Source organism: Juglans microcarpa x Juglans regia, chromosome 1S (assembly GCF_004785595.1).
Source record: "Juglans microcarpa x Juglans regia isolate MS1-56 chromosome 1S, Jm3101_v1.0, whole genome shotgun sequence".
NCBI lineage: Eukaryota > Viridiplantae > Streptophyta > Magnoliopsida > Fagales > Juglandaceae > Juglans > Juglans microcarpa x Juglans regia.
Genome location: NC_054595.1, coordinates 1,990,512 through 2,008,511, shown reverse-complemented (window position 1 = coordinate 2,008,511; position 18,000 = coordinate 1,990,512). Strand labels below are relative to the sequence as shown.

The following is an 18,000-nucleotide window of genomic DNA, read 5'->3' as shown; positions in this document are numbered from 1 at the left end:
TGGGTCGATGTTTTAGTCGGAATGGCAAAACCATCATATCAATCCAATCCTAGCAGCATAATGATCCATGCATATATTTTGATGCTTGGAATATGACAAAAATATGCACCAAATCCTCATTTAACGAAGCCCTCATATAAGTGCAATTATTTGTCATGTCTTTTCTTTTGTTTTCCTTTCATTTTTCTTCTTCTTTTTTTTTTTTTTTTTTCCTATCAAAATAGTCTATGGTGCTGAATTTTGAGCTTTTTATTTTTTATTTTTGATAAAACATACTATATTCATTAATAACGGACATTACAACTGCAACTGCAACGACTATATTACTCCAACTTCTGACCATTTTAAAGTGGTAGTCTTACTTCAACGCTATCTTATCTTAGGGTAGATGCTCTCAAATGCTGTTGGATATGCAATTTAATGGTGGAGCAAGTGAATGAGGCGCAAATATAATGGTGATTACTTATATCTTGAAATAGAAATAGAAATAGAAATAGTAATAACAATAATTAAAACATATAAGATTTCCCACAACTAACTTAAAATTAAGAACTTTCACCATCTATGCATTCCCATGAGAGACAACTGTTAAAATATTGAAACCACCACCTACAATTCGCTAACCCAAGCCACTTTGGCATTGGAGAAAAAGGGGAAAAACTCCACTAAAAGAATGAAAAACAAAATGAGGTTTCATACTCATTTCTTCAAAGTAAGATATCTAGAATATAGTGCAGGACCGGTTGGACAAAAAATTAGCCTAGGTAAATATCTACAAAACGGTAAAGTTGGACACTAAAGAGTGCAGGATCAGAAGTTAAGAGGGAACCTAACAAAGATTGGTAGGGGACTGGGCCATTTGAAAACTGGCTTGATGCTTGCCATCCCAGCTTCTCCACCAATAAAATTATAAGCACGGATTGTCTAGACTGGTCAGGCAGAGAGCAGTAGGTCCGATGGAAGTTTTAACAAAGGCGTCCTCGGCAATTGGAAGCTCCACAGTTACACGGATATCCTTCACCGGGCAGCAGTTCATACCGATAGTTGAATGTCAGTTCTTCACCCAAAGCTATCTGCTCATACAATAGTAAACAAAAACTTAAAAATTCGCGGGTCACTAAAAGCACACTATTTTTTTTTATAGGTACAAGAAGCACACTACTTCAATGGTACAAGAGTGGTATAAAGTTTTCATTTGAGAGCCATCATCCAAGGGAAGGAAAATAGCACACATGTCCATCAAGGCTTGGGAAGGTTGAAATTGCACTGCATCTTGGCGAAAGTTAGGCCAAGAGAGTCAGGATAGGACCACATGAAGGCTTAAAAAACCCAAAGAAAAGAAGAGAAAACTCTTCCATATAACAGAGCCAATCATTGTGAAAACCTTACTAATCAACATGTTTGCAATGTCATCCAAATTCCGAAGTTTCACCATGAAGACAAACACACTATAGGCAAAATAGGGAGAAATTTCTTACATCTCGGCTTGCATAAAGACCAATGTGTGCATGCTGACTATCCATGCTCTCCACAAGAACTTGGTAACTCACAAGATTTGGCGAGCAGCTACAACAACAGATTTCATGAGTAAATCAAGACGTTCGGCATGCCTAATAGCTGAAAACAAGAGCAAAATCAACTAAGCATTCCATTTCTTTTTTCCTTTCTTTCTTTCTTCTGTAATTAAGCCTTATCTCACTAGCCAGTCACACAAATCCTGTCCACTGACTATTCTCAGGCCATAATTTCCCTAAAGGGTCTGATTGGTGGTGCTAAACTGGGACTGGTGCTTCAAATTGCATTCCAACCCCAGTTCTTTTGCAATTGGAACCAAGTCAAAATTAGAATTGACTACTCAAGCACCGTAATTAAGGCCTAGGAAAGCATTTTGGACATATGATGATGGTGTGTAGAAAACGAAAAGGGCAATGCTTCATCAATTTAAAACAAAATTTATTTGCCACTCAAAATACTTCATGTCCTCTGGAATTGCATATATTATAGCAGTAGTAGATAATATGGGAAACATAACCAAAAACAAGTGTGAGCTTGTAGCCCAGCAATTAAAGCTCAAGGCACTTAGGACGTAGGTATACCAATTGAAAACTGTGAAATCTGTATCACCATTTCAAAGAGGGTTCCAACAAATCAAAATCAATTTTTCAAGGCAAAATGCTGAGATCAACCAACTGGCTGGAAGGAATATGTCTGTGTATGAGTGCTTGCATGCGTGTGTGTGTGTGTGCGCCCATGCACGTGAGAGAGGGAGAGAGAGAGAGAGAGAGTAAAAAATGAACTGCCTGGTGATGGTGTAATTATATGTCAAAAGTTCAATGCTGACAATAATAATGGTGTGGCAAAGGTTCTTTTTACATTTAAAACAATTATGAGAAACTACTTTTCTAATCCTTTGAATATTAATTAAGAAATCGTTCAAAGACATGTTTTTCATTACGCTGTTATGGCATTATGTAACAAAAACTGCACAACCCAACAGTAAAAACAATGCGAGACCATCATTAGTTTGTAGGATTTGGGCTCCATTAGTGTGTCTGGAGGACTAGGGAATCAACTACAAGACTGTTTTACAGATTGTACAAGGAAATATAAAAGGCAAAATAGCTGAAGATCTTGGCTTATTTAAGGGACACATATGAAGACTTGAGATCTTGGCTTACATTAGCTACTTCCAGAAAAACAATTTTGAGTTTAAAGCAAACTGTTAACCCACCAATTGATTTGGTTTAAGAGGGATAAATATGCAGCTGAGTTTGATCCAATCCCCCCGACCTAGAGTAAATTACAAAAATCAGTAGGAACACTTTTCTCACCTGTGATTGATAAACCGTGAAACATTTCCATAATTTGTGGCATCAATCACATATCGGACCTGTCCTTCAATTAATCTGCTCATGTCATTGAAATGAGCACCAACGTCAAACAGATAGGTGCAGCCTTCTTTCCCATACCTGACAATACCACAAGGGTCCACTCATATCGCAAGGGGTAACATAATGTTAACAAAAGCTGCACCTATCAGAAGAAACGTAAAACCTGTGCCGCCTCTTGTTTGCTTCCTGCTCATCTAAGATCTCCCCAATGTACTCACATACAAATGTGCCACGCAGGATAGCTTCACCTGCCCTGAGTCCCCATCCCTGAGAACCAACATGGAGAGAATTTAATGTAGACTTATGGAAACAATATAACAATGATAATACTACCTTTTTCTCCGTTTTGAAGACCTCCAGCTTCACTCGTACTCCATTCTGCAAAACCCTATTTGGACACTTTCTACTGCAACTGCACATATGATTGCATTCATAAACCAGGTAACCCTCCTGCAAAGTTCCATAAGAAAATGCAAAACTTAGCAAACTTAACCGGGGAAGAAAAAGAGGCGAAAAGAAGATTAAGAACAGGTATGCCACAATAACAGCCAGGGCTGCTTATGACATAAAAATGCAAGATATGGATGCAGACTACCCAGTAGTCACCCTGGACCAATGATAAAGGTCATACATCATTCTAGCAAAAGTCTTGGATAGGAAAATTTCTCAGTGGATTCAAGATTTAATGAGTTACTTTAGCTATAGTTGGAGCATTCTCCTCATGTACCTTGATAATGCCTTTCTTTCTTTTCTCCTGATCATTAATAAAGCCATCTTACTTATCAAAAAAAGATTTTTTTTTTAATAAGTACTTATCAAATAAAGTTTGTCGGGTTAATGTCTTTTATAAGGTTCCAATGGAATCATAAAACTATAAGATTTATTGCACACCAAGCAACAGTGAAGGCAAAAATGACAGCAGTCTTTGTTGAAAACAAGAATGGGCAATATCCAGCAGAAATAACAAAATAGACGACATTGCTTGCAGCTAAGGAACGCGATGATACCGTGTTATCAATGAAGAAAATACACTACCTCCAAGATAATTCGGCCTTTCTCATCATATGGGAACCTGTCACGCATGGGTTTCCCGTAAATGTCTTTTGCCTCATCATAGTCATTGTCAAAGAGATACACATGATCACATGCTTCAGGATAGCATGTTGAATGTGGGCAGGCACATCCCAATTGTAAGCTCTGCACAGAGTAGGAGACGAAACAAAAATAAAATTGCATACCAAGACGAGGTTATAGAAATATGCATACATCCTACACATTGTGCCCCAATTAATTTGTGGGTTTGTGTCTCAGATAGTGGCGTAGGGAAGGAGAGAGGAGGGCAAGATGAAAATGAGCACAGGGAGATTGCATATGAAGGCATAAAGCACCCGGTAAATCTGGTCATTTAACATTCTCCAACTTCAGAGCATATACTAGGCCTCTTAGGTCTAATTTATGGGTCCAGAGATGTTAATGTGGATAAAAAAGTAAACTACAATTCATAAGAACATAATCTAGCAACCACTATATAGAATTAGACCAATGATTAATATCCTCCAGATAAAGCTACCTCTGTATCAGGACCAATGGAATGATCAAGGAATGGCTTCATAACATAGGTAAATCTCTCCCAAGGCATAGCATTTTCGCCATCAGAGCTATCTCTGAGGATGTGAACAGAATCCAAGAGACCCTCATCTGCAACACAGGCCACTGAAACTGGTTCCTTCCCAAAGCTAATATCATCACACAAGACAGCTGCCTTTTGCATGGACTTCTGTCCCAAATGGCGTGAATCAATGATATAGTGGCACTCATCCACCTCCCACTCATCGTTCACTGGACCTGATTGATGCACAGCCTTGTACCCCACAGACCTAAGGGGAAAAGGCAACAGTGGAGACAGCAAATATGGGTCCTTGAACGCCTTACAACCTCTGGGACATATAAACCCCTCTTGGTGCCAGTCAACTTGAATGTTATGCTCACTGCAGAGCTTGGCTGCCTTCAGATACAAATGTTCTGGTAATACACCATACTTACCCTCCAGGGATGCTACAAGACTGACCTTGCAGCAAGCAGAACGAGCGGTAGATAAAATATCATGGTTGTTGGGCCGAGGTTTTGCTTTCTGAGATTCAGAAAACAAAATATTCGCAACTGCAGAGCAGTGGGATTCTGTCAATCTACCAAGACTAGCTGCCTCAGTTACATGAGGCTGTAAACTTTCTCCTACTGTACTATGAGACTTTGATGCCTGGATGCGCCTCTTCATACTAGCATTGGCCCTGTTCCTGATCCTATATGATGCTGCTGCCAGACCTTTTTTCAATCTAGGACGGCTGAGTCTACCTGATTTTAACCTATAAGCATAATAACGTATTCCCTTCTTGGATGGGTGAGAGCTAACCAAACTTGGTCCCATATGGGCAGCTTGATGGTGGCGGCCAAGATCAGGTAGCAAATCAAACTTCAACCCACAAAACCTGCAAATAAACTTGCGGAAACCACCTGAATTCTCAGAATTATTCTCCACATGAACTGTATTACAGAGCTCAAGTTTCTGGGGAGAATCCTCACCAGCTGATAAATTATGCGGCTGACCAGCTTTTGACAGCCTGAAATCAATAGGATGAACTGAAAGGACATGCAACCATAAATCTTCAGTGTTCCCAAAATGGTTGCCACAAGGAATACACTGGAGAAGCATGCACTGTTCCACAAATTGCACATGGTGTCTCTCTTGCACATGGGTTTCCAGGACTTTCTTGTTAGTAAAAGAATCAAGGCAGATGGCACAAGCATAACCTCTGAACAGCCATTGTGCTTCCTTTTTGTGAATGTCCATCCAGTGGCCACCAAGTGCTTCATCATCAAGAAACTCCTCCGAGCAAATTTTGCACTTAATGGTAGTTTCATCGCCATGACTATCATCCACTGCCATTGGAAACAGTGACTCTTCTCCTATGACAGAGGAGGAAACTTGAGCGACTTCATCAGTACTGAAGCCCCAAATCCTTCTGAGTTTCTCTTTCTCGCTGCAAACTAACTTCGTAAAGAATTTTCCAACACTAAAATCTTTGGAGGCTTCGGATATGGCCCACTGAAATTGAACCTCCTTGGGCACTGGATTTCGCAGGGATAAAATACTTTTAAAGAGCTTGTAGAATAGTTCACATGCTTGGTGTAATCGCATCCTTTGCTCCTGTGAGCAACAGTCCCTCAAAAGATCTATGAACACTTCTTTCGATATAATTCTATTCTTACCATTCCTTGCACGTTTAAGCCAGCTTGGTAGGTGTTTCTCACAGTATAATGAATGGCGCCTTGGGCTTTCCAGACATGGATTGAGATTATCATGCAGATAGTAGTTTATGCAGTGCAGCTCCTCTGTTCCATTGCAATCCTTGCCAGGATGCTCGGACTGTTCAGTTAAACTGTTCCTTCCATGGAAGGCATCAACTGCAATGACTGAGACTGGATCCACTTGGAGGGGGCTTTCAACTTCTCCCACATGTACTAATTCTTTGCATTCTGTGGTTTCTAAACTGGGAAAGTTCTCATGCTTTCTCTTATGCGTCTCTGGAAAATTTGATGTCCCTTTCATCTCATTTCGAGGCCTGTGTTTCTTACAGAATGAGGAGCCGAATAGAGACCGGTGCTTACATCTGGTACCAAGAACAGTGGTACCTTCACACATCGGTGTACCAACCGGAGGAGTTCTTTCTGCTCTAGCAGAGCTGCCTATGAACCGAGAAGACAAATGCACACAACAGTAAACATCACCATCATTGGCCCACCTCACACATTGCCTTCCCTTAGCTTCAATAAAAGCTATGCATTGCCGGTTTTTACTTCCAGGTTCTAAAGATTTTGCAGCCGCCACTTCATTTACAGGCGTCAATTCCACATCTTTGGTTTGAATTAACTCAGAATTTCCAGGTTCAACTATGATGCCATCCCATTTATCAGCCACACGACTAGGTGTATCTGTAGGAGCAGCTACCTCCTTTATATCATCCTCTTTACAGGGTTCCAATGCCGATGTAGTAGCATTTACAGTGTCTCGACTGCTAAAATATGCAGAGTCAATCTCAAGAGTTACTGCTTGATCAGATCCAAATGTTTCCACCTGGGAAGCATGTGGCTCTGCACGACGAACTTCAAGCTTTGGTCTCTTCCTGCTAAGTTGGAGACTAGTGGTCAAGAGACCATCACTTGCCTGCTGCTGCATGTCTCCAGCACTGAATACAGGATGAGATGTCGAAAACCATTTCATAACTTCATGCTTCCAGGTTTTCCACTCAGAACCCAATGTGGGCTGTACTGGTGAATCCCAGAGAGAGTTGACTTCATTCCACAAAATAGAATCAAACAAATCCTGAACCAAATAATGGACAAAAGCATCAGCCACAGTCCCAAGGATACAGGTCAATTTTATACTATTTCCAGACCGGATGGGTCCATTTATTATGAAGGATGTGAGAAGGAAGCTGGTTATAGTATCTTCTTTCAATTTCTCAATCTAGCTCGTGGAGAAGAAAATCAATAATTCATCCCATACAAATCATATCACAAAATCAACTGACTACAATCTTCAAAAAAAAATCTACCATTATGTTGCACTCCAAAGAGAAGTGAACCACTGCTTTCAATTCAAAAGGAAAGCATGCAAAGATTTCAATCTATTGTTCTCCTCTAAAAAGCACGAGACCAAAATTCCAACTGTACCTTGAACCATCTATGATTGCATAACATGAATGGACAAGCAAAGTATGTTACATACCTCCTTCAGCATTTCAATGGATTCAGCACTATTTGCATTCTCACAGCTTTGTGCCCAAGAGTGAAAAGAATCACATTGCCAGTTTGACTTCATGTATTGCTGAAGTATCATCTGTGCAGGAAATAAGTGGCAACACTTCTGTCACTTCATAGTCAAAGAAAAGAGGTGAAGGGAATGACTTCTACTTATCAAGAACAGGATCATAAAGATTAACGGAACACATGGAAGTTTGATAGACCCTACTGATGTAAATCCCTCAGTCTAAGCAAAAATATATGGAGCATGACTCAAATTTCAGTTGTATGTCTGAGATGCTAACAACAGCAATCGACCTAAGCCAATAATAATGCATGATTCCCCTTGAAAAAAGTACACGTAAAAACAATGCTCAGTGAATTGAGACAGGGCATCATTTCCTTCTCGTAACGGGAGTGAATGCACCACAGGACCAGCATACTTACTCCCTCGCCTCGCAACAGCAACATGTCATTTAATTAAGTAATTTCCTAAGACAACTCTTATTGAGCAGCTCCACAAGTCTGCTTGGAACCAACCAATCAATTCCTGAGACATATGTTCTCCCAGTGGGATAGACTCTGCCCCCTTTTACATCTGCACTCAAATCCTCAGACAGCTAGGAGGTTTGCCTAGACACATATACCCTAGAAAGAGTGTGTAATTATGTACAAAAAATTAGGATATCCTCTGGTGTTGTAATTTTTTTGTTCTAATCCTATAGGCCTAGCAGGAGAAAACTTGGGGTAGCATTCTATCGAATATCACCCTCCAAAATTGAACGTGAAAGATTTTGTTTGGTTGGTGAGATCACCTCAGACTACCTCACTACTATTCACAAACTATTCACTACGTTTTTACTACTATTCATTACTTTTTAATAAGCCAATGCATTGGTACCTTGCACTATCAAACAACTATTCGTCTATTGTATTTTCATGGTTTTTTTTAGGTAATCAAGAAGTTTTATTCATATGAAAAGAAGGCATAGCCCAAGTACAAAGGATGTATACATGAGCAGTACCTAACTAGATCTATTGTATTTTTGTGTAAATGTGAGCAAGAAGACTTTTTCCATTTTTCCCATTTTTTTCTTCAAAAAAAATTGAAAAAAAGTGTGGTTCAATTCAATGCTGGCCAGAGACAAGTTCAAAGATTTGATAAATGAATTTTTGTGTTTGTCAAAGGGTTTGACAGTGAAAATAGATGGCCATTCGGTAATTAAATATTGTGGCAGGTTACATATACCTGTCAATGGTATTGGGGGGCCCTTTTTATATTTATACTCACTCCTATCACAGATAATTATCTTCGTTGTAAATGATACAATGATGGAAAAGAATGTCTACTAATGCTTCTAAATACCCTTCAGTCAATATCAGAGGTGGGTACTTTCCAAAGCAACATGATTGAGCTTAATTCTACAGATACATGCATGAAAAATATATTTTAAAATATGAAACAGATATTTTTTTGATGAAATTTAATACGCCTTCCATTTGGTAATTACTAAGAACCTCTTCCCGGCATTAAGCTTTACAACTGGAGGTCCATTGACTACAGCACAGATAATCGATTGAACCTATTGAATCACAGAAATGGGCATATTTGAACCCTACTTCCTAAACTATCAAACAGCACAGGAGTTTACCTTCTGCAGCTTCAGAAGCATTCTTCCAAGTTCAGAGTAACCACTACAACGGGAAGCCTCCATAGCAAACTCCTTCCAGATACTTACATCACGAGCAGTCTCTATCAAGGCCTACACAAGTTTGAGTAGATCTCTAATAAGGACAATCATGCAAGAAAGACCGGAATCTAAGCAAATGAGAAAAGCAAATGTTTCTATCAAAGAAATGAAAAATATATTAACTACAATAAAATGAGAGCAACAATCACATACCTCAGCATGAAATTGGTCGACAATATTCAGCATGCCAACAGCTAGCTTTTGCATGATAAACCGGCGAGCAACAGTTAAATCTTTAACCATTTTTAATCCTACTTTATGTGTCTTATATGCAATAGGCTGTGGAAATTCCTTAATAGAACGGACAAGTAGCATATCTGCCCAAGAATAATTCCTTGTGTGCGGAAAAAATACCACAAAATATTTCTTTCGGTCATGTGTCGGTTTTGCTTTTAAAGTTGCCAATGGCCAGTCAGCTCTCGAACATCTGATTCCTGCCTGCCACTTCCCTCTCCACTATACATGGAAAACCACAGAAAAGTTTATATGAGAGGATATTGGCATGCATTTTAATCTTACTATGGCTCATAAGAAAAAAGAAAACGACAAGGGAAAAATGAACTTTTAGAAGATAACAAGGACCTGGAACCTCATACTGACAAAATACAGCCATATCCCCAAAGGGATAGTGGGGAGAAAAGAAAAGTGTTTGAAGGGCACAGAGGTAGTCACACTGGAGTGGACCGTTTTAGAAAAACCAGATGAAACTACGTAGATATCAGGGCTGCGAACGCTTAAAGTTCAAGCAGCTTGAGATGGTTTGGTCCACATTATTTCTTAGGTTGGGAAAGGGAAACACAGGAGGGGGGCACATGGGAAGGGTTAAAGTATCTTTTTTAATATTCCAATTCCATGTAATTTGTCGATGCATCATAAACTAACCTCAAGGGAAAAAAAAAGGCAAGCATACAATAGGAAAATGCCATAAAACCAGCAAAGGATCACACCGGATAAAACTACTTGGTTTGGAACAAATTCCATAAAATTTGCAACCGAGGTAACTTTTCTTAATGCAAAATTTTGAAATAGAGAGATGAACAGTTACCTTGACCCACAATGCCACTGATTCATCACCCTCTAACCAAGTGGGCTCTGAAAGAGCAGACTCCTCCCTGTTGTTTGGTAATTCACCTTCAATAGTATGCACAACTATATGAGAGTTCTCAGAGACTGTGCAAGGTTCCAATTGATAATTCGATCCATTTACATCATAGTCTTCAAAATCATGGGAACCACAAGATAGATTTTGACAATCCAACTGACAATCACAATGTGAACCTTCACAACAGTGACCTTCTGAAGTAGGCAATTCATCAAATGTGCCTTGAAATTCACCTTGTTTTGATATTTGGGCCCCTTCAACATTTAGCAATAAGTCATCCTGTCTACCATCGGCCGCTTGAACATGCTTTCCATGTTCAAGGCAGTTAGATTCACCGCCATAAGTAAATCCCGTTCCTGAACTCTGCTGAGAGCAATCAGATTCTCCAACATATTGGACACCAGAACAAGGAAGCACTTCCATGATTTTAGACTGAGATTTGGGATGCCATATGATGCACTGATCTCACCGATTATGGCCCAACTCACCTCTGTTCAGATAAATCTCAGCCCAATGAAAGTGTCAGACATATATAAAAAATAGTATGCTGACAAATAAACAAGAGCAGACAAAGCTAGACCTAACTTTAGAGCACACCTCTGTCCCACATGTGCAATATGCATAGACACGTGTAGTGTTATATATACAAATCAATCACAACGAGAAAAGTTCTTAGAAATTAATACTGAAAAACCAATGTGCCCAGACATTTTTTTTTACAAGTAAAAAAACATTTTATTGAAAGTAAATAGGCATAGCCCAAGTACACAAGAAGTTTACAAACAACATAAACCTAGTAACAAAATTAGGAGCTAGAAAGTGATACAACAAAATCATATACACAAGCTCCATTAAAAACACAAGATGAGGCCCAAAGAAATAAAGTATGGAAGAAGAAACTTTTAAGCTCATCCAGAGAACGCTCTTTATCTTCAAAACTTCAACCATTCCTTTCAATCCATAGGCACCTAGTGATGCATGGAGGAATCATTCTTGAAACATCCGCAATAAGTGAGTTGACCTTACAACTTTGCCAACAAGCAAACAAACCAATGTGTCCAGACATGGACCCACAATATATGAAAGATAAATGCTATTTGTAGTTGTGAGTGCGTAAGCGCCGTGCAATCTTTTTGAAAAGAAATGAGTAAATACGGGACCCACATGAAAAAAAAATCTAATTTTTTAATAGTAGACCCTACTCTTTTTCAAAACGATTGCGCAGCGCTTGCGCACTCGACGACTGTATCTAGCATTACTCTATATGAAATAATCCATGGTGTAGCTCGAGACCACTTGTCATAGTACCAGAGACATTTGTTATGTGACCAAACAAGCATGCAAATGCTGCCGAAACATACATCCACATGTCAAGGGGGGGTGAGATTTCAGGGGGTAAAGAAGAAAGTAAATGAAGGATTCCAACTAAATCAAAGCACAAGTTAGAGATCCACTCTCCATTATCCTAGTCTGATACGCAATTCTGTGACTTTCAAAATAGATTTGAGTTATTATTGGAAAATGGCTGCCATAATAGCATTGACAGAGAGAGAAAGGGGCATGAAGGCACCATGACCCATCCACTCTCCCTGCCCTCCACCCACTACTGAACCTGATAAAGTTCAGTTAAAAATTATGAAATAATGTATTCTGAAGGAATGACACTGCCCCCAACAGTAGAATAGTATGGGGAAAAAACATGCAACTAAACTAACAATGTTAATATACCAATTTCTTCCCAACATTCAGGTACTTGTACCAAGATCTTCATAAGCTTTGATCTTATGAAGCACCATACATGAAGTGGCATGGTTCTTGAGAATGCTATCTGTCCATTATAAATGCCCATTTGGATAAAGAATGTTCAATTAGGAGATCCTGATTTATTTCTTTTGTCTAAATGATACATAACTCATGCAACTGTTGTCAAGCACCAATTGCATGATCAATTTAGATCAATTCATTATTACAAAAGAATGCCAATGGATCATCCAATTATAAAACAAGATAAGGTTCACACTCAAGGTTTTTGTGTTCTTTTCTCTCCTTTGATTAAGTTAGGGAATAATGTAATAGATATAATACGCAAAGACTTAATTGTAACAAACCTAACCTCCACCTTCATTGAAACAACCCAGACCAGGCATGTTTCTCATTCATTGTCGTTGTGACGGAACACATTGGATAAAGAGAAGAACTAAGTGTTGCATGTATATAATTATAGAAGTTCAAATGCAAAGATATAATCGCTGTTCAAGAGTGCATCGCTCATCAAGCTTGGCAAACCGAGATTCTTCTGTCCAGTGGAACCGCCCTAATTATATTTCTCAGAGGTACTAAGTGCCTGTTTGGGTTTGAGTTTGGAAGCTTAAAAAGTTCTTTTAGTAGCCTTAAAGAATTTTTAAAGAAAAAATTGTATGTTTGGTAAATCTGCAAAAAGTGCTTTTAAGCACCTAAAAAAGCTAGTCCACTTTTTTAACAAGCCCCAAATTGAAGCTTTTTATTGAAAAGCTCATGCAGATAACTCTACATTTTTTAAAAACAATCATAACTAATTTTAAAAGTGCTTTAGATGCATGTTTACCAAACAGTAAACAACTTTTTAATAGTAAAGCTTTATTCAAAAGCTCTACAATTAAAAACACTATTCTGAAAATCTCTATTTCCTAACACAATCCCAATCAGACACTAAATACAACTCCATGAATGAGCAAAATGAAGGATAAATGCTTAGAAAATATACCCAAGTTTTGGTCTCAGCTTCCATGACTTCCTTTTAACTGTTTCTAGTTCCTAAATAGATGTATTCACATGTATACTTCTAGTGTACATGGGCTATGCCTGTTTTCATATCAACAAAATATCTTATTACTTATCAAAAAAATATATATATACCCAAGTTTTTATAATCGTTAATCCAAAAAATTACCCATAACGTACCCTACAATAAGACTAGTAAATGTCCATAGCATTTTCATTGGTTTGTCTATCATCCATGTTCTTAATTTGATTATTTGAATGGAGGAGGTGTTGGGTGGGGGCGCATGATTTTAAAAAATAAAATAATTATTATACTCTCATGTTACTACTAAAAACATAAAGGAAGAAAAATATTCATCAGCTTCAAATATGAAATTTATTAATTTTTTTATATTTAAAAAACTCAGAACTTCATTAGTTAGTAATATAAGTTTTTTTGATAAGTGATATAAATTTTTTTAATTATATAAAGACACATTCCTGCGCATGCAATTATCCCAATAAATCATTTTCCATAAATGTTCATAGCATGAAGCTCGATGGTAATTTATTATTATTAATTAGTTTCTGGAAAAGATTAAAATTCACCCCTAGAATTCAATCTCTTCTTTTAAAAAATAAAATAGAAGAGTTGATTTAGCCAAATCTGTAAATTTCATTAGTGATAAAAGAAATGATAACCCACTTGATTATAAAGTATAGAGGTTGCTCCTCATAGCAGAAACCCAAATAGCCAACATGTGCATCAAAACCCTTCCGACCATGAGATCAACAGCCACAAGGTCAAAAAACGAAAAAAAAGAAATTAATTAATTATGCAAATTCTTCAAAAGGATCAGAACCCCACCCAAGTGCAAAACCGAAAGCAGCAAATTTTCTAGACTAGCACGACTTCGCTTCCTAACATTACAAAACCCAGGAACAAGATCAGCCGATGAATCTCAGAGAATATTTCTGGCTAGAATCCCAAATTCACAAAACCCAAAAGCCCAAAACGTTTTAAAACCCCACAATTTTTATTACATTTATTTGGTAACACAATTTAAAAATAAAAAATAAAAGAGCCCTAGATCATCACCATGTGTAACATGCCCGGACCTGAAATGTCCGTTCAAATCAAAGGAAATAACCCACGATCAAGAAAGAAACCATGTAGCAGATAAACGTCCTACAAATCCCTAATTGGGAATGTAGAATCAAAAAGGGACGATACCCCTTTACCCCACTATAGTCGGTATTTTATGGTGCCATTGAAAATTGATCTCAGAGAAAATTAGGGACATGACCGCATGAGCTAGCTAGGTCACGAAAAACATAGACACTGTGAGATGTAACACAAAATAAACAAAATAGACACACACACACACACAACATGAATACATGCAATAAAAATTGACATGCCCTAAGAATTCAACCACAGATAAAACAGACAAGAAAAAAAGACTTGGAGAGTAGGAATGGAGATGGGGGGAAGTGGTAATGTTACCTTTAATACTGTGTACGGGTTGATGTTGGATTTTGCACGAGAGGCCACAGGCAATGGGGTGCGGGGGGGGGGGGGGGGGGGGGGGGGGCTGAAAATGTGTCTCTGTGTATGCCACTGCCCCTTTTTTTTTTTTTAATAAATATACAAAAGATGTGTTGTTTTGCTGTAACCTGGTTCGTGTAGGTCAGGTCAGGGTCAGGTCCAGGAGTTGGCGTGGCACCAAAAATTGACCCAGAAAAAAGAATAAAAATATATATTAAAAAAAAAAAAAGGAATTGGTATTATTATTAGATAATATTGGAGAGGGATGGAACAAAGAGAGATGTGTGTTCGGAGTGGTAAAAACGAAGAGAATAGTGGTTCTGAGAGATCTGGGTCTAATCTGGCGGAGAGGAGACGATGAGAGGAAAGCCTAAAAATGTTTATATTAATATATGGTGAAGGGAGGGTATTGCCAATTGCCAATTGCCAAGCAATCGCAATAGCCTCTAGTGTTTCCCGTAACGTCTAACGTGGCCTCGTTCTTCTAACAAATGCTTTTTTAGGGTTCCTTTTCTTTATTTTTAGGGCCTCTGGTTTTGGAGTTTTGCTTTTATTTTTCTCTCTCTCTCTTTTCTAAATATATATATATATATATATATATATATATATTTGTTGTTTCTATTTGTGTTACTTACAAGTTTTCCAAGGGTAAATCATCCTACTATTATAAATTAAAAATGTAAGGGACAAATTTAGAGATTTCAAAAATAAATTAAGAGAGTGTGCATATTTCTTACTTAAGTCAAATATAGAGTTGTCTAAATTGATGGTTTACATGTGCCTAACTTATAGACTATAGAACTATAATTTGATATCACAACTTAGGAGAGAGCCATTCTATACACAGCTTTTAAAATCAAAAGAAATTATATTTACAATTAATGGAATGCACAAACGTCGCACAATTTTTTTTAAAATTTTTTTTTTATATGGATCTCGTATTTATTCTTTTTTTTTAAATAATTATATAGTATTTATGTACTCCACAATTGTATCTAACATTATTTATTTACCTATTGTCTATCGACTATGCCTTGCGACTTATAAGAAAAACCAATTAAAAAACCTTTAAAAGCATGCCATTGAGACCCACTTTATGAGTTGGTTTTGGTGAGTTGGATAAAAATTCTAAAGAAAAAAACATAAAATTTGTAAGAGCATTGCTATTCATAAGCCTCACATATCACATACCATCTTTTTTTATTTTTTTTAAATTTTTTTTGATTTTATTCTTCTTAAAACAATTAAATTATTCTACTCATCATCCATATATCACACATTTGATATAAAAAAAAATTAAAAAAAAATCATAAAAAGAATGATGTGTGATGTATGGGGCTTATAAATAGAATTTTTCTTGTTTTATTGACTCATTTTGTCATTTGTTTAATTCTCACGACCCAGCATTTACCGTGGGCGCGATAACGGGTGATCGTGATAAAATGCTCAAATGTATAATAATTCACTAAAATATGCATTAGGATTTAGGAGAGGAAGGGTCACATGTACAATCCACTTTTCTCCTCCCTCAAATGATCAAATTAATGCAAGCAATCTAAAATCCCGACTCATATCATGATATTCAATTGTATTAAGATCAGTTTACCATTCTGAATCATCAATTGTAAAAATAAAAAAAAAACATATCAATCTATAAATGATTAAAATCAATCGGCTATCATGTCATATTCTTCAAAAGCTGGAAAACAAGTGATGTTTTTTTAAATTAAATACAAACCTTGGAAACTCAGAAAAAAGTTAAATAAATAAATAAATATGGATTCAGATATTTAAATATGTTCGATCTTTGAAAATAGAATACTAATTGTTATGTAACTTCAGTACTCTTTAAGTGGGAAGGGAATTGGTCAGAGCTAAAGGCCATTTTGTCAAAACCGAAATTGCTAAAGAAGTTGCGAGTCAAGAGGAGAAAGGGGTGGGCAATTGGGCATCATGTTGATAAATTCATTATTGATTTCTTTTTATTTGTGAAAAAAATATATAATATTAATGCCTCGTAGGGAAATATTGGTATAAATTGATGTGATAATGTGCCTTACACGGCAGGTGGATAAAGATTTTGGTTGTGTTTAGATACTGGGTTGATTTCAAATCATCTGAGTTGATTTATAAATAATAATATTTTATTAATCTCATTAAAATATATTTAAATATAAATAAGTTGAGATATGTGCATGTTTGAGTGTATGAAATATGTTAATGTGAATTTAATATTTTATGAAAAGTTAAAAAAGTAATAGGTCCTATCAATAATTATTTTAAGATGAATGAGTAGCGTTACGTATACTTACACTTTTACTTACAATTTTACTTATAGGCCTCATCAATTTGATCTTGACATACAACACACAACTGAAAAAATGAAAATAAAATAAAATAATTCATCGTCATTTTGTATGGTAACATTTTCCTTTTGACAAATACCAATAAAGATATAATTCAAAAAAAAATTATATTTATCATCTTCACATACTGCACATCACACTTTTTTTTTTTTACAAAATGTGTAGTATATAGATAATGAATAGAAGAATTCAATTAGTTTAAGAAGAATAAAACAAAAAAATTAAAAAATAAATAAAAATAAATGTGGTATTTGTTGTGTGAGAATGATGAGCAGAAAAGCTCAACTCAAAAACATAATGAATAATATAACTATGCCTCTTAATTTATACCACTCACTTTACCTCCTTGATGTTGCAACATAATGTGACCATGTCACGTGACTTATTAAAAAAATTTAAAAAATATATATTCAAAACAAAATAACACCCACAAAAAAGGAAGACTAAAATCTTAGATTACATCTACCCTTTTTATTTTCTTGTTTTAAACTTTTTTAATAAGCTATGGTGCCACATCAAGGGGATAAAATAAGTACTGGTATAAATTAGGAGGCATTGTAACATTACTCAAACAAATATATTTTATAAAGACGTCACTCTTTCACAAAAAAAAAAAAAAAAATCGTTTTAAAAGCTTTTTAAAAATAATTTCAAGAAATTCTTCGTGGAAACATGAAACCTGAATTTCCAGCATTTAAATTAAATAATAGTTAAAATTTAAAATTTGGATCAGATCGTAAATAGTACTATTTGTTCAAATATAATTTCATATGTGCATATCAGTGAAATACCAGCACAAGAA

At 36.5% G+C, this 18,000-nt stretch overlaps 1 protein-coding gene across 5 annotated transcripts; it reads right to left on the bottom strand.

Annotated features, from left to right (window-relative positions):
* Nucleotides 1–524: 524 nt before the first annotated feature.
* Nucleotides 525–15,174, bottom strand: LOC121247526 (histone-lysine N-methyltransferase SUVR5). Of its 5 annotated transcripts, XM_041145875.1 has the most exons (13): nucleotides 14,791–15,171; nucleotides 10,778–11,034; nucleotides 10,488–10,573; nucleotides 9,596–9,898; nucleotides 9,344–9,454; nucleotides 7,678–7,788; nucleotides 4,462–7,272; nucleotides 3,927–4,088; nucleotides 3,225–3,341; nucleotides 3,055–3,158; nucleotides 2,832–2,969; nucleotides 1,479–1,566; nucleotides 525–1,073 (listed from the first exon to the last, which is right to left on the bottom strand). In XM_041145875.1, exons 2-13 carry the CDS (start codon nucleotides 10,965–10,967, stop codon nucleotides 966–968), a joined length of 4,329 nt encoding a protein of 1,442 aa, XP_041001809.1. In that variant the 5' UTR covers nucleotides 10,968–11,034; nucleotides 14,791–15,171; the 3' UTR covers nucleotides 525–965. The 5 variants fall into 5 exon arrangements, with proteins under 5 accessions (XP_041001809.1, XP_041001805.1, XP_041001807.1 ...); XM_041145871.1 differs by having other exon boundaries at nucleotides 10,488–11,034; XM_041145873.1 differs by lacking the exon at nucleotides 14,791–15,171 and adding an exon at nucleotides 13,990–14,758 and having other exon boundaries at nucleotides 10,488–11,034.
* Between the last annotated feature and the right edge of the window lie 2,826 nt (nucleotides 15,175–18,000).